General features: G+C 53.1%; 9 protein-coding genes across 10 annotated transcripts; 5 read left to right on the top strand and 4 right to left on the bottom strand.

Moving 5' to 3' along the window:
- Positions 1-87: 87 nt before the first annotated feature.
- LOC9662725 (protein S-acyltransferase 8) lies at positions 88-2427 on the bottom strand. The gene is made up of 5 exons (XM_002986978.2): positions 2040-2427; positions 1774-1959; positions 1388-1702; positions 1089-1322; positions 88-1020 (listed from the first exon to the last, which is right to left on the bottom strand). Exons 1-5 carry the CDS (start codon positions 2130-2132, stop codon positions 415-417), a joined length of 1434 nt encoding a protein of 477 aa, XP_002987024.2. The 5' UTR covers positions 2133-2427; the 3' UTR covers positions 88-414.
- A 71-nt stretch (positions 2428-2498) lies between these two features.
- On the bottom strand, positions 2499-4485 carry LOC9662812 (probable homogentisate phytyltransferase 1, chloroplastic). Its single transcript, XM_002986977.3, has 11 exons — positions 4087-4485; positions 3940-4026; positions 3813-3887; positions 3640-3723; positions 3497-3586; positions 3338-3439; positions 3191-3286; positions 3076-3147; positions 2934-3029; positions 2772-2876; positions 2499-2709 (listed from the first exon to the last, which is right to left on the bottom strand). The coding sequence occupies exons 1-11, from the start codon at positions 4402-4404 to the stop codon at positions 2668-2670; spliced, it is 1167 nt and encodes a 388-aa protein (XP_002987023.2). The 5' UTR covers positions 4405-4485; the 3' UTR covers positions 2499-2667.
- An 80-nt stretch (positions 4486-4565) lies between these two features.
- On the top strand, positions 4566-6473 carry LOC9662811 (DEAD-box ATP-dependent RNA helicase 47, mitochondrial). The gene is made up of 2 exons (XM_002987036.2): positions 4566-4777; positions 4824-6473. Exons 1-2 carry the CDS (start codon positions 4622-4624, stop codon positions 6417-6419), a joined length of 1752 nt encoding a protein of 583 aa, XP_002987082.2. The 5' UTR covers positions 4566-4621; the 3' UTR covers positions 6420-6473.
- A 232-nt stretch (positions 6474-6705) lies between these two features.
- LOC9662724 (probable LRR receptor-like serine/threonine-protein kinase At4g30520) lies at positions 6706-9350 on the top strand. Its single transcript, XM_024660895.1, has 4 exons — positions 6706-7170; positions 7234-7494; positions 7578-8540; positions 8603-9350. The coding sequence occupies exons 1-4, from the start codon at positions 6729-6731 to the stop codon at positions 9220-9222; spliced, it is 2286 nt and encodes a 761-aa protein (XP_024516663.1). The 5' UTR covers positions 6706-6728; the 3' UTR covers positions 9223-9350.
- LOC9662810 (probable leucine-rich repeat receptor-like protein kinase At1g68400) lies at positions 9325-11942 on the bottom strand. The gene is made up of 2 exons (XM_024660896.1): positions 10203-11942; positions 9325-10140 (listed from the first exon to the last, which is right to left on the bottom strand). The coding sequence occupies exons 1-2, from the start codon at positions 11680-11682 to the stop codon at positions 9524-9526; spliced, it is 2097 nt and encodes a 698-aa protein (XP_024516664.1). The 5' UTR covers positions 11683-11942; the 3' UTR covers positions 9325-9523.
- A 352-nt stretch (positions 11943-12294) lies between these two features.
- Positions 12295-13374, top strand: LOC9662809 (uncharacterized membrane protein At3g27390). Its single transcript, XM_024660871.1, has one exon. The coding sequence runs from the start codon at positions 12295-12297 to the stop codon at positions 13372-13374; it is 1080 nt and encodes a 359-aa protein (XP_024516639.1).
- An 804-nt stretch (positions 13375-14178) lies between these two features.
- On the top strand, positions 14179-15771 carry LOC9662808 (pentatricopeptide repeat-containing protein At4g02750). Its single transcript, XM_002987033.2, has one exon. It carries the CDS (start codon positions 14179-14181, stop codon positions 15769-15771), a length of 1593 nt encoding a protein of 530 aa, XP_002987079.2.
- Positions 15772-15945: 174 nt separating this feature from the next.
- On the bottom strand, positions 15946-17826 carry LOC112341175 (scarecrow-like protein 7). The gene has a single exon (XM_024660870.1). The coding sequence runs from the start codon at positions 17824-17826 to the stop codon at positions 15946-15948; it is 1881 nt and encodes a 626-aa protein (XP_024516638.1).
- Positions 17827-18595: 769 nt separating this feature from the next.
- Positions 18596-20269, top strand: LOC9662807 (probable protein phosphatase 2C 7). 2 transcript variants are annotated; one of them, XM_024660857.1, is made up of 11 exons: positions 18596-18671; positions 18733-18848; positions 18911-19045; positions 19104-19153; positions 19208-19369; positions 19429-19523; positions 19585-19647; positions 19706-19785; positions 19863-19948; positions 20007-20091; positions 20141-20269. In XM_024660857.1, the coding sequence occupies exons 3-11, from the start codon at positions 18921-18923 to the stop codon at positions 20241-20243; spliced, it is 849 nt and encodes a 282-aa protein (XP_024516625.1). In that variant the 5' UTR covers positions 18596-18671; positions 18733-18848; positions 18911-18920; the 3' UTR covers positions 20244-20269. The 2 variants fall into 2 exon arrangements, with proteins under 2 accessions (XP_024516625.1, XP_024516624.1); XM_024660856.1 differs by having other exon boundaries at positions 18597-18671; positions 18752-18848.
- Positions 20270-22359: the final 2090 nt, after the last annotated feature.

Genomic DNA, 22359 nt, shown 5'->3' with positions numbered 1-22359 from the left:
ACCCATGCATCATAGCTCCGGTACCCACCTGGCAAATTGCCACCACCTTCATTAAACACCCCCTCTCTTACATATAATGCGAGCGTATATCAAACCCATTGCTACGATCCATTTGATTTGATTACCAGCGCGTAGCTCTACCTAGAAATCCAAAACCCAAACCAAACAAACCCATGGCAGCAGCGCAGCTATTTTAGGAATCCGAGGAGGAAATTGTGCTTCACAATTTCAGCTGACACCAACTGCCGTTTGGGTGGTCTTGTAAGTTTCTTCTTCTTCTTCTTCTTCTTCTTCTTGTTGCGAGAAATCGGGCCTGTTTCAACCAAACGCCGCCAACCCAGGGACTGAAAAGATTGATCTTGAGTTCTCAACTTGTTGGCAAGAAATATATGTATGTTTGTGTATGTAGTAGTATCATCGGTTCCCGGGTGGTGTGCTATCTCCGTTGGGCCGAGCACCACCACCACCTTCGCTTGCAATGCCGGAGGACAATCCCAGGATGTCGGGAGTGATCTCCCAGCTGCCACTCTTGCGTCCCCAGCTGGAGCGGCGGGGATGGATGATCCCCCCCTTTGCATCGCCACCGCCACCGCCGCCGCCACCACCGCCGCCACTCTCCATCACCGGGAGCCTCCCAAACGCGTGAGCGAATGTGTCCTCCATGCCCAAGTTGTCCTTGGCTTCTGCCGCGGCCGTGTCGACGTTGCTCACTCGGCAGTGGAGGTCTGCAAAGGCGGCCTCGTCGATCAAGTGCTCCCCTCCCAGCGCCCACGAAGGCTTGGAACCGGCCTCGATGTCCTTGACGGGCTCCGAGCTGACGGCGTTGCGAGGCTTGCTGGACGCTACTGGCTGCAAGTTTGTCGAGGATGGGAGCGAGCCGTCGGCCTGGACTCTGGCACGGAAAACGTTGAACGACTTGGGAACTGGACTGCACAGGATCTCGTACAGGTTGTGAAACACACCACGGTTATACGGGTTCACTTTGTTGTCATAACGGTACCGGAAATTCTCGTACGTAGTCTGCACCAACATATCACACACGACGATCGCTAAACCAAGCTGTAATAGTACGTCCAAGAAAGAGGTACCTGATTAGTGCTCATGAGATACAGGTGGAAGAACGTAAGGCCGCCGACGAACCACACCGCAATGAAGGTGTAGGCCATGAGAAGTACAGATGGTGGCGACTTCCCCATCGCCCGCCATACAGTGTAGCTGTGGTCGTGCATGAGGAGCTTGATATACAGCGCACAGATTCCAAACACGTAGATACAGAGGAGCGTTGTCGAGGAGACAAACATGAAAAAGTACCGATAATTCCTCTGCAAGAAACACAAGACGAGACGAAGATGAGAAACGAAGAAGCGAAGAGACCAAGCAAGCGTACCAGGCCAATGCACTGCCCAACCCAAGGACAGTGATGATCGAAGCGCTGGACGCAATTGTTGCAAATAGAGCAGTGCGAGCAGCGAGGCGGCCTGTAGAGCATGCAAGTGTCGCAGTATTTGATCTTCACCGAGACGCCATTCACGATCACGTCCTTGGTTCGTGGCAATCTGAAGCGAGGCGTGAGACCACCGGCAGACCAGTCAGTCGGAGAAGTCGGAACCAGCTCTTCCTCGGCCTCGGGTTCCGGTGGATGCGGGTTCCGGGGGATGATCCCCGGATCCCTTCCTGAGGTGAGCATTAACAAGACGAGTACCTGGACGAGAAGAAAGAAAACGACACGAAGAAGTGAGCAAAGACGAGAGAGCAAAAGCATGGATGACTTACAAATGCGGTGTATACAACAGTGACAACGAGTATCGCAATCCCACTCCTGTCATTGGAGAACTTGTCGCGTAACCGGCTCGCGACGAACACGCAGAAGATCACAACCGGGACGATGATGAGGAAGAGAGTTACCAGCAGAGATCTCACGTCGGGTCCAAAGATGAGCCTTCCACCCAAGAAGAACTTCTGCAAGAACACACACAAAAAACGTTCCTTTAGCTTCCCAAAGCCTTGGGAACTTCCAAAGGAAGTCTCGCGAAACTTACATTGCTTCCTTTCCACACCTGGTAGACGCGCGTCTTGTCCGTGACTTTCTTGGGCGCATTCGCGGCCCGGGGAGGGGATGGAACCATAAACATCGCTGCGACCTAGACGAGCTCCTCTCCCCCGGCGCGTGCTAGATCATGCCCCCGCGACCACGAATCCAAAATCCTAGTGTAGAAATTCCCCCAGCTGCTGGCTACACCGCTATCGCTACAAAGGGCGCGGGCGCCACGCTTACCAGTCCCGGGAGCTCCATCATCCCACTCCAACGAGCGCGTAGGCGAGCATCGGACATGGCACGAATTGGCGAGCGGCAGATCTGATCGCCTTCTCGCCGCGCTCCTCTCCAAAAACCCTCGAGAGCGCCACAATGGGTATGGGATGCCCAATGCGCAAGCACAGTGCCACTATTTGGGCCACATGGCCACTCGTCCGTACAAGAGAATATTTGTATTCCCCCATTTCTAAACCTTTGTTTGTTTGGATATCTGCGATGATCAATACGTACAAACACCATATCTTGCCACCACATGAAACAAATATTCACGTGTCCAGTAACGTTTGGAGATCAAATCAGATGCTTTTATTCAACCCAAAAAAAATTTAATGGAACGGGATCTTCTTTTTTCATCATCTCATGAATGGAATGAGGAAGTACTCGGCATAGAAGAGCTACGAAGATCAAACCAAGATCAAAGATCACGAGATGAAAAGATCAAAGACAATCCACACACCTTCCAGACGAACATGTAGAAAGACGAGATCGCTGCTTTGCTAGACAAGTCGACGCTCTGGGATCGCATCCATAGAATCGCCGCGATCACGGAATGACCCACCGTCTAGACGAATCCAACGCAAACTTGTAAGAACTAAAGCGATGATCACGAAACTCTCACCATGGCGATTTTGCTCCAGAGACACGAAGACATAGCCCCAAAGATCACCGCTGAAGCGTAAGCAGCTTCCAAGAGCCCAATGCACAACCAAAACACCTGAAAGAGAGGTGAGAAAACTTGAGAATCCAAACGAGCAACTGACCTTTTCCTGGCCCAGCCGGACACTAAACGACTGGATTCCAAATGTCTGATCGCCCTCTACGTCAGGGATGTCCTACAAAGACGCATGACATACGTACTTTTCCAGATTAGCTTACCTTGAACAAGGCTATGACGACCGAGAAGAAACACATGAATGCGGTGGCGAAGAGCAACGATCTGGGATAGAAGGCCGGTCTCTTGAGAACAAAGGCCTGCGAATTTGCAAAGTTTACGAGCAGGCAAAACGGAAAAACACGGCACACCTGCATGTGAAGAAAGAATGCGAGCTGAACGACAATGGCTCGCACCGAGAGAATGCAGCTGGCTGCAGCAACCGCGGACCGCTTCCATCGCAAAAAAGGAAGCTGCAAAAAACTCGAAAAATCGGATTTTTCGGGCTGAAAGACCAATCTTTTTCATACCTGGATCGAATACGCTGTCCCTAGAACAAAGCTGACGCTCAAGGCCCACAAAAGTGGCCTAGACTTGACCAGGAATCCCACTCCCAGACTCTGGAGCGTCCATGTAAGTTTCGTGAGGAAGTAAGAAAGAAAAGGTGGCTCACCGAAAGCGCGGACGCAATCACGAGAGCGACCCCGGTCGCGAGCGAGTAGTCTCCAGACGCAAGAGGAAGATATGGCTTATTAACCTGAACTGCAAGCAAACACCCACGGAGAAACTCTTGTAACCATCGCGACGAGCGATGAGAGAAAGAGAGAAAAGTTTCGGCTGCTTCACCCTGTCGATCTCGATGTCCGATATCTGGTTCAGTCCCACGATGTAGATGTTCATGAGTAGCGCCGGGATCAAAGCCTGGGAGAAGTGTCCTGAGCGCTAGCAAAGAAATCGAGATGAAAGAACTCACCTGGAGAAGACCCACCGCGAAACGCGAAGAGAGAAAGTCCGCCACGCTCTCGGCCGCGAGGAGGGAGATGGAGACGATGCCAATTGCCTGGAGCAAGAGATCCAAGGAGATGGTCGCGAAGAAAGCGATCAAAAGGGAAGAACTTACGGTGCCTATGACAGTGTGAGGCCGAGTGAAGCGGTAGAATGCGCTGAGCCAAGCAGCTATGTCGGGCTGTGCATGGAGAGACGATGACAATCCCGCGGCTGCATGCTCCGCGGCGCAAGAGATCCTGCGCTTCTTCTTCCTGCTCTTGCAATCCCGGAGCAAGACGATGGCAGTGGAGCTTCCAAGCGCCGGGAGCCCAGCGCCGCATGGATTGCGAGGGCGAAGAATGCAGGGGGAAGAACAGGACGTTCTCGCCAGCGGCGGAGGATGGCGGAGGCTGGCACTGGATCGCAGCGGCATGAGGATGATCGCGTCCATGGAGCTGCGGGATCCAGAGCGCCAAGGCTGGAGATGGAAGAAGAGAAACCCCTAAAAGAGTTTGTCCATGCCGTCGTTGGCTCTCTTTCTACCTGGATCGACCGTATAAAATCGGGCCCTTCTTTCTCACACTCGTGTCCCGTGGGTGGCCCGTCTAGATCACGAGACCACCAGCGCGATCGTCATGGTGACGCGTGTTAGCTAGGGTTTTAGAGACATGGCGCTCAATCTCACAATGAGCGCGTTCGTGGGTGTGGAGCACGCAATGGCCGCCGCCATGGGCAGCCGCCGCTTGGTTCTGCGTGCCAGCCGCATTGCTTCCTCGCGCAGCGCTCGAGATTGGTCATCGCCATCTCCTCTTCTGCTCAAACAGGTAAGAAAATCTTGGTTCTTTAGTTCTTCTCATTGATTCATCGCAGAAAGAGGAAGCGGAGGAAACCTTCCAGGGAAGAACATCACAGCCTCAAGGCTCTCGTTTTCTCCCGCCAGACAAGGAAGGAGGTGGAGGAACCGCGAAGCCGGAGAAGATGAAGAAGCCATCGATCAAGGTGACGAGACCATCTCCCGGATTCAGTCCTTTCAGCGCACAGGGATTCGCGTCGCTCAAGCTGTCACCCAAGCTCGTCCAGAAGCTGGACGAGATGAATCTCACTTCGCCCACGCAAGTCCAAGCGTCCGCCATCCCAGTGCTCCTCGATGGCCACGACGCTGCCATGCAATCCTACACTGGCTCCGGGAAGACGCTCGCCTACTTGCTGCCAATTCTCTCCACGATCGGGCCCTTCGCGGACGCTGGAGGAGACGAGTCCGCGAGGAAGACTGGCGCGATCGACGCGGTGATCGTCGCACCGTCCCGGGAGCTGGCAATGCAGATCGTCCGCGAGGCCGAGAAGCTCCTGGGTGACGAGCACCGGAGGCTTGTCCAGCAGCTCATAGGTGGCGCCAACTTGAAGCGCCAGGCCGAGGCTCTCAAGAAGAACAAGCCCATGATCATCGTTGGAACTCCTGGGAGGATCTCCGAGTTTAGCCGCGCAGGGAAGCTCCACACGCACGGATGCCGGTTTCTCGTGTTCGACGAGGCGGACCAGGTGCTCTCCATGAAGTACCGCGACGACATGAAGCGAATCCTCGAGCATGTTGGAACCCGGAGAGCCTCTTCCTCGTCCTCGTCCTCCTCAAACTCGCAGCCGCAAAGATTAGAGAGGCAGACGATCCTCGTCTCGGCGACCATGCCGCCGGCTCTTCTGAAAGCTGCGGAGGACTGGGGGCACAAGCCACTGCTCGTCAAGGCCGCAGCAGCGACGTCAACCAGCCAGAGCTCGTCGGAGGTGGATTCGCAACAGCAGAAAAGGTGGTCGAGTGATCCAGACGTGAGAGGAGCCCGGGAGAGCTTACCACCCAACCTCCGGCATTGCTACGTGATCAGCCCCGCCAGGCACCGCGTCTCCACGCTCCGGAGGTGCATCAACGCGCTGGATCCTCAGTCCGTGCTCGTGTTCATGAACTTCTCGCGGCGTCTCAAGGACACCATGTTCAAGCTCCAGGCCGGAGGGATCGACGTGAGCTGCCTCCACGGCGACAAAGGAAAGCTTGGCCGGAGCAACACACTCACTGCTTTCAAGGCCGGGAAGATCCGTGTGCTGGTGGTGAGTGAAGTTGGAGCTCGCGGTATCGACGTTCCCGAGTGTGATCTCGTCGTCAACTTGGAGCTCCCGACGGATGCTACGCACTACGCGCACCGGGCTGGGCGGACGGGGAGGCTGGGCCGCGGTGGAACCGTGCTCACCATCTGCGAGGAGCGGGAGAAGTTCGTGGTGGACAAGTTTGAGAAGCAGCTCGGGCTCCAGATCGACAAATGCGAGGTCGCGTGTGGGGACGTGAGCCTGGAAGAAGAGGACCAACTTGACGAAGAAGACGAAGATGAAAGAAAGAGTTTTCAAAGCCGCCATAGCCAAAGAACCGAAGGTTACAAGAGGAGGACGACGATGCGTCCTTCTTTCGGTATGGAAGCTTGAAAGTTCTTAGTACAAAGCCACCAAAAGGAGAAGAAAAGAAGCTTTTTTTTCAAACGGGAGCGCCTTTGTTTTTTTGCAAAGGAGAGATCCCCGCCAGAGCTAGAGATCGTTTGTGAATCGTGTCGAATCGACGGTCCCGGCTCGGCCACGTCACGCTGGAAGCAATCTGCTGCTACTGATGGCGATGGCCGCCGCGGTTCTCTCTCCAGCGAAGAAAGGATGCGTCTTAGTGGCGCTTGGGTCGTCTCGTCCACCTAGCAGCTAAGCTGCATTGCTCCATCTCGATCGGAGGAGGAGGAGAAGCTCGCAATGGGCTCGAGGCCTCATCTTCTCGCATTGCTCTCGGCACTAGCAGCATTAGCAGCGCTGGGGGGAGCTTGGGCAGCTCGCAGCGATGCCGCGATTCTACTCGACGTGAAGCGCGGCTTGGATCCCAGAGGTGAGGTTTTGGCGTCGTGGGTCGCGGGCAAAGATCCGTGTGGGGCGGAGGATGGATTCGTGGGCGTGGCCTGTGACTCGCGAGGAAGGGTCACCAACGTTTCTTTGCAAGGCAGAGGTCTCGAGGGAAGCATTCCAGGGGCCATTGGCGAGCTCTCCTCGCTCACAGCTTTGTATCTTCACTACAACAGCCTCTCCGGGAGCATTCCATCGTCACTGGCATCGCTCACTGGTCTCACCGACGTCTATCTCAACGTCAACAAGCTCTCGGGTGCCATTCCTTCGCAGCTCACCTCTCTTCGCAACCTCCAAGGTTCTTCCCATGATCATCAGCATCTTTCTTTTGCTAGAACTTTCTTTGTTTCAACTTTGGCAGCTCTCCAGCTCTGCTGCAATGATCTGAGTGGTCCCATCCCTGACGCGCTGGGTCATCTCGGCTTGCTCAATCTCCTGGCACTGCAGCACAACCATCTCGACGGACGGATCCCCGCCTCGCTGGGCCAGCTCTCGTCGCTCAAGCACTTGGACCTCAGCTTCAACAGTCTCTCGGGTCCCATTCCCGCGGCACTAAACAACTTGGCCCAGATCACTGTTCTGGATGTTCGCAGCAACAAACTCTCGGGCTATGTCCCAGCAGGCAAGCGAAAACTTCTCATCGCTTCAAACTCTAAGTTGGTGGTGATCTTCGCGAGAACTTATACGATCGATCGTTTTGCGCAGGACTGCGAAGCTTGGAAACTGGATTTGCCTACAGCAACAACACTGGCTTGTGCGGTGTGGGCTTTCCAAGTCTTCCTTACTGCAGCGGCTCCGGAGCATCATCCTTGCAGCGTCCACAGCCTTTTGGAGCGGTCGCTCCGGAGCATGCTGCTACGGGCCCTTCGACAGCCACGAATCCTCGAGCTCGCGGCCGCATTCCAAATCTCGTGGAGCCGCAAGCCAAGCCAGGGAACGCTGCCACCGTTGCTCAAACCGTAGCCAAGCGTGCTCCTCTCTCCACAAACTCCTCGTCCAGGATCCCGCAGATGGCTGTCATCGGCGGCGTCGTGGCCGTCACCGGCGGAGTGCTGCTTGCGATGCTCATGTCGTTCGTGTGGTTTCGGAGGCACAAGCAGAGAATCAGCAGCACTCATGACAGCAGCGGCGGGATCAAGGTGGCGACCATGGACATTCTCTCTCCGGAGCAGACCAAGAGCAAGAGCGGCGGCGATGGCGGCGGCAAAGGCAGCAGTCTCCACCTGGTGGCGCCGCTGGCCATGCAAAGCATCAACGCACCGAAGAGCCTGGTTGGATCCTCGATGAGGAGCTTCCAGTATCGGCTGGAGGAACTGGAGGTGGCGACGAACTATTTCTCGGATAAGTACCTCCTGGCCAGGAAGAGCAGCCTGTCGATCTACAGGGCGGTGGTGAGGGACGGATCCACCGCCGTGATCAAGTACTTCACCAAGACGAGATTCGTGGGTGGCGAGGAGGAGTTTGAGGCCGCGCTGAGCTCCTTCGTGCAGCTCAAGCATGACAATCTCGTCAAGCTCAAGGGCTTTTGCTGCGTCCAAGGAGGACTCCAGTGCTACCTCGTCTATGACTTCGTGCCGAATGGATCGCTCTTCGAGCACTTGCACGGCCCAAGCGTGTCACCTTTGGACTGGGGAACCAGAGTCCAGATCGCCCATGGAGTTGCCAAAGGTACGTAAGCTTGCATGGCTATGGACTTCTAATCTAATACTCGAGATACTGCTACTACGCAGGATTGGATTACCTCCACCGCAATGGCGAGCAAGTCATTGTGTGGGCTTCCAACGTGCTCTTGGACGAGAGCTACAATGCTCTTGTGTCGAGCTGGGGTCACAACAAGGTGCTCGCGGACGAGCTCGTCTATGCCAACATCAAGACATCGGCAATGCTGGGCTACTTGGCACCCGAGTATGGAGTGATCGGCCACCTCCACGAGAAGAGCGACGTGTACGCGTTTGGGATCTTGCTGCTGGAGCTCCTCACGGGACGCAAGCCCATGTACGCGGACGGCAGCAGCTTGTCGGTCACCAATCTCGCCAACTTTGTGAGGCCGCTCTTCGACTCCGGCCATCTCGACACCGCCATCGATCCGTCGTTGGGGACCAAGTTTTCGGCGACTGGTGCGATTGGTATGGCCAGCATCGCCTTCTCGTGCGTGGCGCCAGTGCCGCAGCTGCGGCCAAGCATGGGACAGGTCGTGCAGAGGTTGTATGAGATCGAGACTCTGGCCGATGGTGGAGGAGGAGCTTCCGCCACTGCCGACGCAGGATTCTCGTCTTCCGGAGAGGAGTGTCCCTCGTACCCGACCCGGCAGCAGGCTGCGTACGCGGAGATGCTGGACTATGGACGCTAGCAAGCTTCTCTAACGTCAAGCTAGCTCTAGGAGATCATCGAACGAAAGAACACGCACTCACTCACACAACTTTGTGTTGTCTGTAACTTGTACCATGAATCCTTGCTCTAACAGTTTGCATTGATCGATCTATTCTTGAGTTACACAAGTTCTTAGCTCATGTTCCTTCCGACTGAGAGACGAGGATTATATCGAACGGAAGAACATGCCAGCTTTGTGTTTTATCCGTAACTTGTACCATGAATCTTTGCTCTACACTTTGCATAGATAGAGTTACACAAGTTCGTGCTCGTCGATGAGATCATGCTCCTTCCGATTGAGACGAGGAGAGCTGCGACTGAGAATCAAACGACTCCGGGGATGCGTCGCCGCGTATCTCCTCGATCATCCGGACAACTTGGCTCATCTTGGGCCGCGCATCCGGCGAGTGAGCGACGCAGGCCATGGCAGTCTGCAGCAGCGCCACCATCTCCTCCTCGATGTCTCTATACCTCATGAGCTCCAGATCGAACACCTCGGCTGTCCATTCCTCCCGCACCACCGACTGCACCCAGCGCGGGAGATCATGCACGCCGTCGCGCTGCACCGGAGCTTTCCCCGTCAGGATCTCCAGCAGCAGCACGCCGAAGCTGTAGACGTCGCCCTTCTGCGAGATCCTCCTCGTCTCGCAGTGCTCCGGAGCCCGGTATCCCACCAGCCTGGAGCAAGCCGCCGAGTTCATGAGCAGCGCCAGGCCGAAGTCCCCGATGCGCGCCACCCCGTTTCTATCCAAGAACACGTTGCTCGACTTGATGTTCCCGTGCGGTATCTTGTGAGAGCCGCTCTCTTGGTGGATGTACGCCAGACCTCTCGCAGCTCCAAGCGCGATGTTGATCCGGGTGGTCCAATCCACCGGTACACGTCCTGGTCCTCGGTTGCCTACAGAAAGAGACATCACACGAGCTTAGACGTCGATCGAAGAGATGGAATGGAAAACCAACCATGGAGCAAGCTATGGAGGCTGCCATTGGGCATGTAGTCGTAGACGAGGAGCTTCTCATCCTTGGCGTAGTAGTACGCCTGGAGCTGGACCAGATGCGGGCTTCGCATCCTCCCAATCAACTCGATGTGCTGCTCGAAATCCTTCCGGCTGGTGGAAGTCACGTCCTTGAGCCGCTTCACCGCCACGACGTAGCCATCGACGAGCATGGCCTTGTACGCCGAGCCCAGGCTCCCCTTGCCGAGCATCTCCGCCGAGGCTCGCAAGAGATGCTCCAGATCGAAGCTGGGAGCTTGTCCGCTACCACCGCCACCCACGAAGACGAGCTTGTTGTTGGTGTTGTTGCTGATCATGGAGGACACGGACACGGGGTGATCCGTGTCGAATTCCACGGCACTGGCGGCCGCGGGGACTGTTCTTGGCTTGGACGCGTACGTGCTGTTCTTGCTCTGCTGATCCAGCTGCGATCCAAATCCGGACGCGCTGCTGCTGCTCCTGTCCTCGAACTTACGACCACGTCGCCCACTCCTTCGCCAGTAGTAGACGAGGAACATCGAAGTCATGAGCACCAGCACGACGGCATCGCCCACTACGATGGCGATGATGGCTCCGGTGCTTAGCTGCTGCTGCTTCTTGCGTGAATGCGTCGTGGTGGACGCTGGAGTACTGCTCGTGTCATTGGAATGCGAAGGCATGGCCAGAGAGGATGGAACGTAGGCGCGAAATGGTGGTGGTGGACCGATGGTATGGTCCGGAGAGGGTGCTGGCGATGGTGGCTCTAGAATGCTAGCACAGCGCGGGAGAGGCGAGCCACACAGCCCCGCATTGCCAGCGAAGGTGGAAGCATTGAAACGCTCGAGAGTTTTGGGGATGGTACCTCGCAGCTGGTTGGCCGAGACGTTGAAATCGTTGAGCATGGTGAGATGGGCGAGCGGCGGGAGCGCGGACGAGAGCTCGTTCCCCTCGAGACGCAGCGTGAGGAGATTCGTGAGCGCGTCCATGGAGCTGGGGATTGGACCCGAGAGCCTGTTGTTGGAGAGATCGAGCCGCCAGAGGTGAGGGAGCTGGGAGATGGATCTTGGGATGGATCCGGAGAGATGGTTGCCGCCCAAGAAGACGAACTTGACATTCCTCCAGTTGGTCAGGTCGGGAGGAATGCTCCCATTGAGCGCGTTGTTCTTGAGGCTGAGCAGCCGGAGGGAGCGCAAGCGCAGCAGCGAGTCGATGCCCCCCACCAGATCGTAATCCTCCAGGACGAGCTTGGAAACGCGGCCCTTGACGCACGACACGCCCACCCATTGCGTGCACAGGTTGCTTCCTCTCCCCCAGCTCCTTAGCCTTCCACCATTCCAATCCGCGGATTGCTTGAATGCCAGTAGCGCTTCCACCTCCTGCTGAGCGCCCAGATCACCTCCTACCTCTAGCGCCACCGCCACCGCCGCCGCTAGCGCCACCACCACCACCACCAGCAGCGGCTTCATCTCTCGCTCTCTTTTCTTTCAAGAGAGCTCTACGCTCATCATGGCACCTAGCCTATGCTATATCGCGCTCTGGCGCTCCAATGCTTGCTTGTTTTGCGTGTTTTAGCTTTGGTTGTGAGATTTTCCATAAGGCTTGGATGATCATCCAGCCCCCAAATCACGGGATCAAGCAGGGAATCACCCAACTCTCTGCCCGCAAGCCTGCCAAACATGTCACTAGCACTTAATCTCAACTGACCGTTGCAACCTGGCTCTCGTGAGTGGGGGACTGTCACCCAGGCCCCTACACAAAGAAACAAAAGCCCGCTACACAAACAGTGTGGATCTAGCAACTTCCTCTTGATTATAATATGGAGTCAAAGACGCAATCATCTTTGCAATGAGAAAAACATGGCCCAGAGATTCTTAGATCGAGGAAGAATATACAAATAGAAAAAGGTTTGCCCCACTGAGTGGAAATACGCGTGAAAGAGGACTCTTATAGTTGGCTCAAGCGATGGATGTCATCTTTTTCGAGTCTGGGCACGGCAGCCACAGCTGGTGGATTGCCGGCCGCCGCGGTTTATAATCGCCCAAGAAGCGCGAGCGACAGAAGAGACAATGGAAGAGACCATGGAAGAGACAGGATCTTCTACTCCAGGTAAGTCGAAGAAGAGGGTTGTGATCAAGATCAAGGCCAAGAGAGTCGCGAGCAACTCTGCTCGTCTGGTTGGATGCGCGGGCGTGGCAGTCGTGGGGCTAGTCGTGGATGTTCCAGCGGTTTGCAGCATAGCCGTGGCCAAGGCTCCAGTTTTCCTGTGGAAGGGATGGAAGCAACAGGTGATCAACATGGAAGAGTGCGTGGAAGACGGCGTTTGCTCGAGGCCGATTTGCTTGCCAGTCACGGGCGCCATGCTCGCGCTCTGGCCCGCGAGAGTGGCCGCGTCTCTAGGATCCGCGCTGCTCTACAGCCTCGCAAAGGGCTTCAACGGCGCGGTGGTGGCTTACCGGGAGAAATCCATCCGCTGTGGCCTCAAGCACGTCATCGCCGCCATCGCCGAGTATGACGAGCTCAGCAACGACATGATCCATCTCAGGCAAGGGACTTGCCTCCCAAAGCCGGCGTATAGGAAGAATCACGGCCATCGTCACCGCCGCGATCAAGAACCAGCTGATGATCTAGTACACGAGCGCGAGCAGCAAAAGCGAGGCCTGGGCGTTTCATTCCACGTGATTCGCGAGATGGATCTCGGCGAGCTCTTCGAGTTCATGAGCTCCGGGTATGGCCCGCGCCTGATCGAGCAGGGACTGCTGGCCTCCACCGACAAGTTGACCGTGGAGTCGGCAGCGTTGACTATTCTTTCGTACTTGTTGACGTCAACGAAACAGGAGGAACACGGAGATGACCATTACTACGATTCGCTGGAGACCCTGCAACGTCAGATCTTAGAGGCTGAGCTGGATCCCACGGAGGAGCAGTACCTCTATGACATGGTGCTGCGTCGGCAGGCCGATTTTCGCGAGCTAGATCCAATCCGTGGCGCGATGCTGCAGGCCTTTGGACGTAGGATCCGAGGAATCTCCGCGTTCGTGTCCAGGAACCCAGAGTTTCGGAAGCAGTATGAGGCAGCCATGGATTCTACTGCTGCTAGCACTGCATTGGATCATCCAGATCGATCAGTGGTAATGGAGGACATGATAAGTTTCGATTGACACTCGAGACAAAACTTTTGAAAACTGGAATGAATTCTGTACACAAGAAAACTCTTGAGCTTATGCATGGTTTTAGTCTCCACTTTGTAACGAGGGGGAAGAAGATGATGTGGTTGCATTCTCAGGGAGTGGGGGCATGGGTCTGAAAGACTGCCTCCTTCTGAAGTATGATGGCCTCAATGGCCTCCTCACATACTTTCCTGAAGGTGGAGACCAAGGTATGGAGTGTTCTCTGCAGCAACCGTCCAATGCGTCGGTGCTAGGACTGCTTGAATCTCCTGGATCATTCTTGGAAATCAGCTGCTCCAAAGAGTTGATCTTGACGTTGTTCTCCAAGTTCTCTTTGTTATGCACTCGATGCTCTTTGATCTCTCCTGAATCCTTTGGAAGCACAACAGATTTCTTCCCTGGATCAGCCTGTGCTTGCAAACCTTCCTTTCTTAACAGGCTCGCCACCGTGTGGAAAGTGAGGAGATAGAACTTGTGGCCCGGCATGAGAATCACATCCGGTGTGAGAAGCGCTGCGCTCACAGGTGAAACACGAAACACATCGGGTCGTGTTACATAGTGCTGTGTGCTTTGCATCACATCTCCTGCCCTCACGGGGCCACGGACTTGCACCACTTTACCTCCTGGCTTGACGAGCTTGACATAGCCTCCTCCACCATCTCTAGCGCTCGCACCTTTGCCGCTGCTGCCAATGGCCTGTGAGGACGAATTCATGAGAATTAGTTCCCGCATTCTGTGGATCAGGCCTCCTGCTGGTTTCTTGCTATGCATGCCAGATCGCAACTTCGGTCCAGCATGAAGGCAAGAGAGGCGCTTTGCTTTGAGCTCTGGACGAAACACCCAACATCACAAGGTGACAAAGGGACTTTGGATAAGAACGCAGGCAACCAAGTGAGGTTAAGCATGGGCATCCGGCTTGCGGACATCGCGTCTTGGAATACGAGGATCAGAGCGCTGGCCTGCTGCGGCTTAGCTCCCGATGCCGAGGCGCTCTTTGAGATCATGCCCATGAGGAGCACCTCAACGTGGAATATCATGATTACGACATATGCCCAAGCTGGGGAACTGTCGAAGGCGAGCATGGTTTTTGACGCTACGCCTGCACCCGATGTTGTATCTTGCAATGCGATGCTTCAGGCGTTTATCCGCTGTGGGGATTTGCATCGTGCATGGGCTTTCTTCTCTATGACGCTTTTGAAAAATATCATCACCTGGAACATAGCAGTGCAGGCGTTTGGATATCGCACTGTGTTTGCGTTGATGCCGTACAGGAATGTAACAACATGCAATATCGTCGTAACTGCATATGCCAAGGAAGGGCAAATGCTGCATGCATGGAGAACGTTTGTGGATATGCCTCACAGAGACGAAACCGCATGGAACTGCATCATTCAAGCCTTTGTCACAAACGGAGAGCTGAGGAAAGCTGAGAAGCTCTTTTCCATGATGCCAGAGCACACGATACTTTGCTGGAATGCAATGATTGTCACAAACATGCAGAGTGGAAACTTGGAGAAATCTGCTGCTTTGTTTAAAAGAATGCCCCACAGAGACATTATTTCTTGGAATGCATTTCTTACAGGTGACACAAGAGACTCTGGTTTCATTTCAGCGAGAAAACTGTTTGATAGAATGCCAATGTGGACCATTGCATCGTGGAATGCGTTGATCACAGCATATGCCAAGTGTGGGCAAGACAGGATTGCTCTTGGAGCCTTTTACTCGATGCAGCTTCAGGGTATCCGTGAGGAGATGGAAACACTTGCAATTCTTCTGGGATCCTGTGCAAGCCTCACGGATCTTTCCCAAGGAAAGCTCATTCACTCCTGCTTCCATGACAGACACTTGAATCTTCGACTCCAAACAAAGGAGCATTCAAGAACAATGGTGTCAAGCGCGTTGATCAACATGTACGGAAGATGTGGCACCATCCGTGAAGCCCAAAACGTGTTTGAGAACACCCAAGATGCAAACGCAGTGTTGTGGAATGCTATGTTAGCAGCATTTGCCGCAAATGGGCACTTTGCGAAAGCCACCTCTGTGTTCTGGGACATGGTTTTTCAAGGTCTACATCCCACAACCTCAACTTTCTCCATTCTCCTGTCAATGTGCAGTCACGTAGGGCTGTGGAGCGAGGGCTACACATACTTCCTCTCCATGAAATCGGATTTCCATCTCCAGCCAAGCGAAGATCACTTTGTCTGCGTCGTGGATTTGATCGGTCGCTCTGGATGGCTTGGAGCTGCCGAGGAGCTCTTGCAATCCATGCCATTCGAGCCCGGCGAAGTTGCGAGGCTGGCTTTGCTAGGGGCTTGTAGCAGCCACACCGAAGATCACATCCTCCCGGAAGCCAAGCTATGGACGTCCGAGTCCTATGATTCTAATTAGTTCGTGATCCATTGTCAGTCGATCGAATACATTGTAAAAATCCTTTCCCAGATGCCCAGTGGAAGAAGGAATTGGAGAGGTGTAAGTAAAGAGTGCCTATACACGTCCTTGGCATGGCGATGGAGTGATGGAAGGAGATGGAAGGAGATGGAAGAAGAAGGAAGAATTGCCTAGCTAGCAGTGCCATGCCGAGACGGTGACGATGGAGGTGCCAAGCCAGCCGAGAGACAAGCTCCCAGGCCCTTGGAGCAGCGTGAAATTCTCACTCTTGTTGTAGAGCCAGAGGAGCAATCGCGCCTGGCTCACCGTGTAGTGGCTCAGCGCCGCGCTCCACAGCCCCGCGCCATCGATGCATCGCTGCCACTCGCGCTGCTTCTCCGGGCACTCGCAATTCGTTCCCTCCACCAGGCTCTTGGTGATCTCTCTGCCGAAGAAGAGCCTCTCGGCGGTGATGCGCTGTGGATCATCGCCAGGCAGCGCCACGTCCAGCGATTCGAAGACCGAGGAGTAGAACCGCGCGTTGCTGGCCAGCTGATCGCGCAGGCTAGCGCCGTTGTTGGCCTCGTACTCGGCCACCGTGACGATCCTAGGGTTTAATCGCTGGACGAGGGAGAAGGCGCGCTTGAGCGCCGGGGCGGGGAGCTGCGCGAGCTGGAGCACGAAATTCACGGCCACGACCTCGTCGGGATCGGTGCGCAGGGATTGCGAGGGCTGGAAGTCGCGGATGGGCTCCAGGATGGGGCAGAACTGGAAATCCACGCCCAGGAGCTTGGCGAAATCGGTGAGGCGGCGCTGCGTGGCGAGCATCGCCGGGGCGGGGTTGGATCCGAGGTGGGGGCTGGGAATGCCAGTGATTCGCAGCGACCGGGGGCTAGGGTTCTTGGCCGGCCATGTCGCGAATGCCTGGAGGAATGCCGCCCACTGGACGCCTTGCATGGTGCCGTAGTCGACAATGTGGATCTTGGGAGCTCCATCGGTGGCCTCGAGCAGCGCCTGGTTGGCGGTGAGATGCGCGAACTTGAGATAGGGGCAGGCATCGGTCAGGGTCTTGTACGCCATGGCTATGGCTTCGGCCTTGTTGGGCGAGGAGGAGGGCGATTCTTCTTCTTCGTCGTCGCCATCGCTGTGATCATCGCCACCTCTTCTGTGGAGCCGAGCTTCCAGTCCAGAGGAGAAGTACCACGCACACTTCTCCACAGCGTTCCCGGATGAGCTCGCCATGGCCTTGAGAGTGGCGAGCTTGTCCATCGCCGGGGATGCTTGGCCGCTCTCCATGTCGTCCAGGCACGACACCAGCAGCTGGACGAGCTGCTCCAAGGCTCCTCCTCGATCTTGCTGCTGCTCCTGGTGGTGCTGGCTACGAAGATTGACAGTGGTAGTACTTACGTGTTGTGGATTCGCGGCGAGGTGTTCGTCTCCTCCGGTGGTGGTCGTGGTCGTGGTCGTGGTCGTGGTGGCGGCGGCGGTGGTAAAGCTGCTGATATCCCACTGCTGTTGATCGCTGGAGCAGCAGCTACTCGACATGAGATTTAGGCCGAAGTGCTCCCTCCAGATGTCGTCCGGGGTGAAGAGCTCGGAGCTGTGCGAGGATTCCGAGGGGTGGTGCTCGGCTACAGCTGCCGCTCCATCGCTGATGCAACTGCTCATCATCAGGTACTCCATCCAATCGTCTGGCTGTTGCTCTTGCTGCTGCGGCTTTGGGTGATTCTTCTGATGATCTTCCTGGTGTGGTGGCGTTGCAGGGGGCGTGAATCCATCCAAGTAGGCCGTGACATCCTCTTCCACGACGCTGCCACACTGGGCGAGCTGAATTGGTGTTTGCTCGCATCCTTGCTGCTGCTGCTGATTGATCATGTTCCAGCAGCTCATGAGATTCATGCTGGGCTGCTGTTGCTGGTGGAGCGGGAGCGATGGCAGCAGCAGCAGATCATCACTCTCCTGGTGGTGCTGGATGGACTGGTGCTGGAAGAACTGCTGGGCGATCATCATGAGGGAAGCCGAGGAGACGCCATCTGTGGAGGAAGTCGGGCTCAAGAGCGCCGTAGCAGTATCCATGGATTGTTCTACTTGCAGAGGCTGACCGGATCGAGCCAAGCGATCGATCCAACATGAGAGATCGCCAACGACGAGCTACTCCTACAAGGTAAGCTCAAGTACACTCTCTGTAAGCCTCTCTTTTTCCTTTTCTTCTTTTCTTCTTTCTGGTATAGCCTAGTGGTAGTGTGTCCCAGCGCTCATAAGCTTGTCCGGAAGATCCATAAATGTGTTGTTTAGAGCTCTCTCTCTCTCTTTCTCTTTCGCTAATCTAAACTATGGAGATTATGCAGTGGAGGTACCTTGGAATGGATGGATTGGATCAAACTTGTGTCGTGAACAAGACTGATTGCGAGATTCATTCATTTTCCATGTCGCAATTCAAAGGAAAGCGACCAGTGAAGTAAAGCAAAGCGATCACCTCCTATTTCTTAAAGTCGCGTCTAGTAGCGTAAAGCTCTCGCCCACCTTGAGGGGGGTCCCATTGCGCTTAGCTTTAGAGGATTTTACTTGTAAGAAATTGGCTATGGTGGCTTAGCTTGGCTTGGCTGGTATGGTCCGAGTGTAAAAATAAAGTATTTTATGAGGAAAAATCAACCGAGGCCACCACCGACCACGTGAAGCCGTACAAGGGTGGCCCAACGGTCACATTTTCGTACGCTGTCAATATAACGGCTCTCTATTTACTGTTACAAAACGGCTAAAACGAAAGTTGGATTAGTGCTAATGGAAAAGGTTATTGGTAATGGGAATTTGCGAGGGAAATCTGGATTTAAAACGAATGTACCAAAAAGCCCTTGGACGTGGAGGGCATATAGCGATGGCGTCGCTGTGCGCTAGTTCAGGTTTGGGGCAGCCATGGCCAGGTAAGTCACAGGTCTAGAAATTTTGGCGCTGGATCGTGATTCGTAACAGTCATGGATGCAGTGCGTCGTGGTTTGTGCAGCATTGGAATGCAAGGGTTTTGCCACTTCCAAGCGAAGGATTGGATCGTCGAGGAGGGGTTTTGTGGTGAATTTCGCGCTTGCTTTGGACAAGAAAAGGTAGCGTCTTCTTCTTTTTCTTCCTGTGTGTGATCGGTCATGACCCAAGCATGAATTTCTAGCTATGGCGCCATGACTGTGCAAGGCACAGGGCGAGCCAATATGGAAGATACTGTCAGCGTTTCAATCGATTCTACGGGATCACAGCCTTCTTTTTTTGGTGTTTTTGACGGGCATGGAGGAATTGCAGTGGCAGAGTAAGCAAAGCTCGATGGATTCTCTCGTTATCTAATATTTTTCTGTGGCTCCACACAGGTTGCTAAAGACGAGACTATGGCCCGAGTACAAGAAAAAGCTCTCTCAAGGTACACTTGTATAAGCTAAAGTTTAAAGAGAAGCTGTATGCCACTGTCTTTTAGGAGGTGGAAACTTCGCAAAGGCCACCAAAAGCGCCTACCTAGAAGTTGACGAGATGACGCTAGCTCAACCAAAAGGACTTTTCGGAGCACTGCAAGAGCGAGGTGTTGGTGGATCGCGCTGTGGAGCCACCGCTGCCACAGCTGTGTTGATGCCTCCCAAAGGTTTGAGAAGTTTTATCACTTGGATATCATCTCCAAAGGTGTTGAGTTTCGATGGTCAGATGGCACACGGGTCTTGGTTGCTGCAAATGTTGGAGATGCTCGAGTTGTGGTCTCAAAAGGCGGTAAAGCTCTCCAGCTTACAGTCGATCACAAGGTTTTGTTCATTGCTGCGAGACTAATGTTTTGCTTGCATGCTGATCGTTGCTCTCGTGCAGCCAGAAGTGGAATCCGAGAGAAAACGAATCGAGGCCAAGAATCCAACGCCAAAAAAGCCTCTGGTTGGCACTAAATTTTCTTTCCTCAGATCCCAGAAACATTTTCTTTACTGACGTACAGGTTGTAAACGTGGGAGGGACATGGAGAATTGGTGGCTTGCTCTCGCTTTCTCGTGCATTTGGCGATGCTTTTCTAAAGGAGTGAGTGAGACACTTGAGTTTTTTTTTATTCTTTCCAATAGTCAGTGAGCTCACGGCTTTGGTCACTGATTAAACAGCTGGTCTGATGGGAAGCCTGATGGTGCTGGAGGTGGCTTTGGCTTGACTGCTGAACCAGATGTCACAATTCAAGAAATCTCTCCCGGTAGAACATACTAGAACTATTTGTAAACTTCTCATACTGCTTTGTGTTTCAAACGCAGATGACAAGGTAGTCATTCTGGGAACCGATGGCTTGTGGGAAACAATGGCGATTCAAGACGCTGTCGACATTTGCTTGTCTGCCCAGTAAGCCAGCTCTCTTTTCTTCTCACTTTTGATCCTAGTTATTTAACAGGGAAAATGATACCTCTCCTGGGGATGTCGCTAAGAAGCTAGTAAAGATTTCGCAAGAGCGTGGATCAACCGACGACATTGCAGTGATTGTAATCTTCCCTTAAATACAAAACATAGTGATTCCTGAACTCACGACATGCAACGGCACATTCTAATACAATGTGACCTCTTTTGACAAGGACATTGAGCAGTGCTCTCCCATGCAGAAAAACTATCTCAACATTTGGCACGGCCGCAAGCTGAGCAAATTTCTTGGTTTGCCAGTGTAAAACGCCGACCACCTTTCTGGCAACGGGCGGTGGTGTACAAGCGCAAAAGCCAGCATTGCGCTACAGAAGCTGCCGAAGCGCTCCAGTACCATATTTTACTTAATTCACAGACGTAAGTTGTGTACTCTTCTACTTACTCCTGCTTATGGTTTTGGTACAAGTTACTCCATGATTAAAACGTTTTCTGGACACTGCGAGATAAGGCAGTTCGGGAAAAGGCTGGCGAAATAGTGCTGAAAGGAGAAGGCTGCTACACCGACAAGCTCATGGCAGGCCTTGATCCCACTTACGTTCTCAATGCCGGCTGTGGTCGACTGATCGTGCCTGAGCCACCTCTGTGAGGACATCCTATTGCGAATAAGGGAGTGGTCCTTGGCGGGCTTAACATTCGAGGAGCTATTACTCTCGAAACCTTTTCCTCGAAGTCACTGCTGCAGCTGAAGCCGAATTGAGGTTTTACTACAAGCCTTTAGACCTTTGCTTTCCAGACGTAGATGGACGACCATCTACAATATTCAGATCAGTTCATGAGCTTGCCATCTCTGAAGCGATGTTGAAGAGTACGTTTCACAGCCATCGACTGACTCCGACGCCGACTCCAACTCCGTTTTGCAGTCGTCAACTCAGTCGTCAACGGATGTCGAAGCAGTGTCCAAGTAAGATGCTGAGGAACGCTGTGCTTGTTGGAACGCCTACTTACTTGATGCATATTCGACATTTGAATAATGTTTAATATTATTTTTCTAACAAAGATAATTGGTAGCAATACCATTGAGAGTTATATGGGCACTCTAGTATATTTTTCTTCAATTGATGTATTAAATCTTCAATTTAATGCTAATGGCCACACACAATCTTAGGGAAAAAAATTCATAATTATTTGTGATTAGAAGGTTGAAGTAATGCATGTAAAGGATTCGGGGAGATTATTACTTAATTGATTTTATTTCAAAGGTGATTAAACAAATGGCCTCAAACAATAGCAAGCAATTTGTGATGGCAATTTTAGGGGGATGTAGACCTTCTAATAAAAGAGGTGGGGTGTTTTGGCAAAAATTTATAAAATTATATAAAAATATATAAAAACAATGCATGTGTTCATAAATTGTTATAATAAACATGTGTGACTTATAAAAATATATTAAACATAATTTTTTTTATGCATGGGCATGCATTTGTGTCTGCCATATATTCATTGCAAAGTTTAAATCAAAACTGTATATACAATTTTTTGCATTGTGTAAATTTTAATTTCATGTTGACATGTCAATAGGGTTTACTTCTAAGCATGATATTTTTTAATGCAAAGAGTTAATTGCTTTCTGGATGTTATTAAGGCTAGTTCCTTGGTGAAAGTAATGAAAAATGCAAACCATATCAATGCTAAACATATTAAAAATGTAAGAATCGATGAAAGTAATGCCTTACCACAATTACAACAAAATCCATTTACTCACAAAGTTTATACATACAACTCAAAACAAAAAAAATAAAAATAAAAATCCACACATATATAAATATATAATGCTCCCACCTGCAATCATATATTCATTGATTTATGCGCTGAAGATTGCCATAGGCAATAACTATCTGATTGTGGGGATGATGGGAAAAGCCAAGAGCTACTTGTCGTCCATAGCCCAAGACTACAGCATGTCCACGATCATGGAACACTTAAGATGCTTGTTGGGGAGATCTGGGAAGATAGACGACGCCAGTGTCGAGCCAAATTTCAGCGCTGGAGAATGAAAGAGTGGGGAAAAGTCCAATGCTAGTGCAGCTCCAACCATTCTTCTCAATCCCTGTCGAATACACTCGAAGGAATGTCCCCGAATGAGGCTCGAATGTGCTCTTGGCACAAGTGATCCAGGCCAGGCCAGGCCACAGCGACGACTAGCGCGTGGATCTCCGCCGGATCTTTCATCTTCTGGAAGATTTCCAGCGCCTGCAC

Source organism: Selaginella moellendorffii, unplaced genomic scaffold (assembly GCF_000143415.4).
Source record: "Selaginella moellendorffii unplaced genomic scaffold, v1.0 SELMOscaffold_78, whole genome shotgun sequence".
In the NCBI taxonomy this organism is placed as follows: Eukaryota; Viridiplantae; Streptophyta; class Lycopodiopsida; order Selaginellales; family Selaginellaceae; genus Selaginella; species Selaginella moellendorffii.
This window is presented reverse-complemented; position numbering and strand designations above follow the sequence as displayed.

What these genes read in the sequence shown, in the direction of transcription:
- LOC112341175 (XM_024660870.1), bottom strand. Translation starts at nt 17,826, where the DNA reads ATGGATACTGCTACGGCGCTCTTGAGCCCGACTTCCTCCACAGATGGC.
- LOC9662810 (XM_024660896.1), bottom strand. Translation starts at nt 11,682, where the DNA reads ATGAAGCCGCTGCTGGTGGTGGTGGTGGTGGCGCTAGCGGCGGCGGTG. An exon ending in CCTCCATAGCTTGCTCCATG is followed by an intron (nt 10,141 to 10,202) that starts GTTGGTTTTCCA and finishes CTCTTTCTGTAG; the next exon opens with GCAACCGAGGACCAGGACGT.
- LOC9662809 (XM_024660871.1), top strand. Translation starts at nt 12,295, where the DNA reads ATGGAAGAGACAGGATCTTCTACTCCAGGTAAGTCGAAGAAGAGGGTT.
- LOC9662724 (XM_024660895.1), top strand. Translation starts at nt 6,729, where the DNA reads ATGGGCTCGAGGCCTCATCTTCTCGCATTGCTCTCGGCACTAGCAGCA. An exon ending in CTCTCTTCGCAACCTCCAAG is followed by an intron (nt 7,171 to 7,233) that starts GTTCTTCCCATG and finishes CAACTTTGGCAG; the next exon opens with CTCTCCAGCTCTGCTGCAAT. An exon ending in CTCGGGCTATGTCCCAGCAG is followed by an intron (nt 7,495 to 7,577) that starts GCAAGCGAAAAC and finishes CGTTTTGCGCAG; the next exon opens with GACTGCGAAGCTTGGAAACT.
- LOC9662808 (XM_002987033.2), top strand. Translation starts at nt 14,179, where the DNA reads ATGAAGGCAAGAGAGGCGCTTTGCTTTGAGCTCTGGACGAAACACCCA.
- LOC9662725 (XM_002986978.2), bottom strand. Translation starts at nt 2,132, where the DNA reads ATGTTTATGGTTCCATCCCCTCCCCGGGCCGCGAATGCGCCCAAGAAA. An exon ending in CTGTTGTATACACCGCATTT is followed by an intron (nt 1,703 to 1,773) that starts GTAAGTCATCCA and finishes CTTCTCGTCCAG; the next exon opens with GTACTCGTCTTGTTAATGCT. An exon ending in ATCTCATGAGCACTAATCAG is followed by an intron (nt 1,021 to 1,088) that starts GTACCTCTTTCT and finishes ATGTTGGTGCAG; the next exon opens with ACTACGTACGAGAATTTCCG.
- LOC9662807 (XM_024660856.1), top strand. Translation starts at nt 18,626, where the DNA reads ATGGCGTCGCTGTGCGCTAGTTCAGGTTTGGGGCAGCCATGGCCAG. An exon ending in GGCGATGCTTTTCTAAAGGA is followed by an intron (nt 19,786 to 19,862) that starts GTGAGTGAGACA and finishes CTGATTAAACAG; the next exon opens with CTGGTCTGATGGGAAGCCTG. An exon ending in GACATTTGCTTGTCTGCCCA is followed by an intron (nt 20,092 to 20,140) that starts GTAAGCCAGCTC and finishes GTTATTTAACAG; the next exon opens with GGAAAATGATACCTCTCCTG.
- LOC9662811 (XM_002987036.2), top strand. Translation starts at nt 4,622, where the DNA reads ATGGCGCTCAATCTCACAATGAGCGCGTTCGTGGGTGTGGAGCACGCA. An exon ending in CTCCTCTTCTGCTCAAACAG is followed by an intron (nt 4,778 to 4,823) that starts GTAAGAAAATCT and finishes GATTCATCGCAG; the next exon opens with AAAGAGGAAGCGGAGGAAAC.
- LOC9662812 (XM_002986977.3), bottom strand. Translation starts at nt 4,404, where the DNA reads ATGGACGCGATCATCCTCATGCCGCTGCGATCCAGTGCCAGCCTCCGC. An exon ending in CTCACACTGTCATAGGCACC is followed by an intron (nt 4,027 to 4,086) that starts GTAAGTTCTTCC and finishes CTCTTGCTCCAG; the next exon opens with GCAATTGGCATCGTCTCCAT. An exon ending in TCTGGAGCAAAATCGCCATG is followed by an intron (nt 2,877 to 2,933) that starts GTGAGAGTTTCG and finishes GGATTCGTCTAG; the next exon opens with ACGGTGGGTCATTCCGTGAT.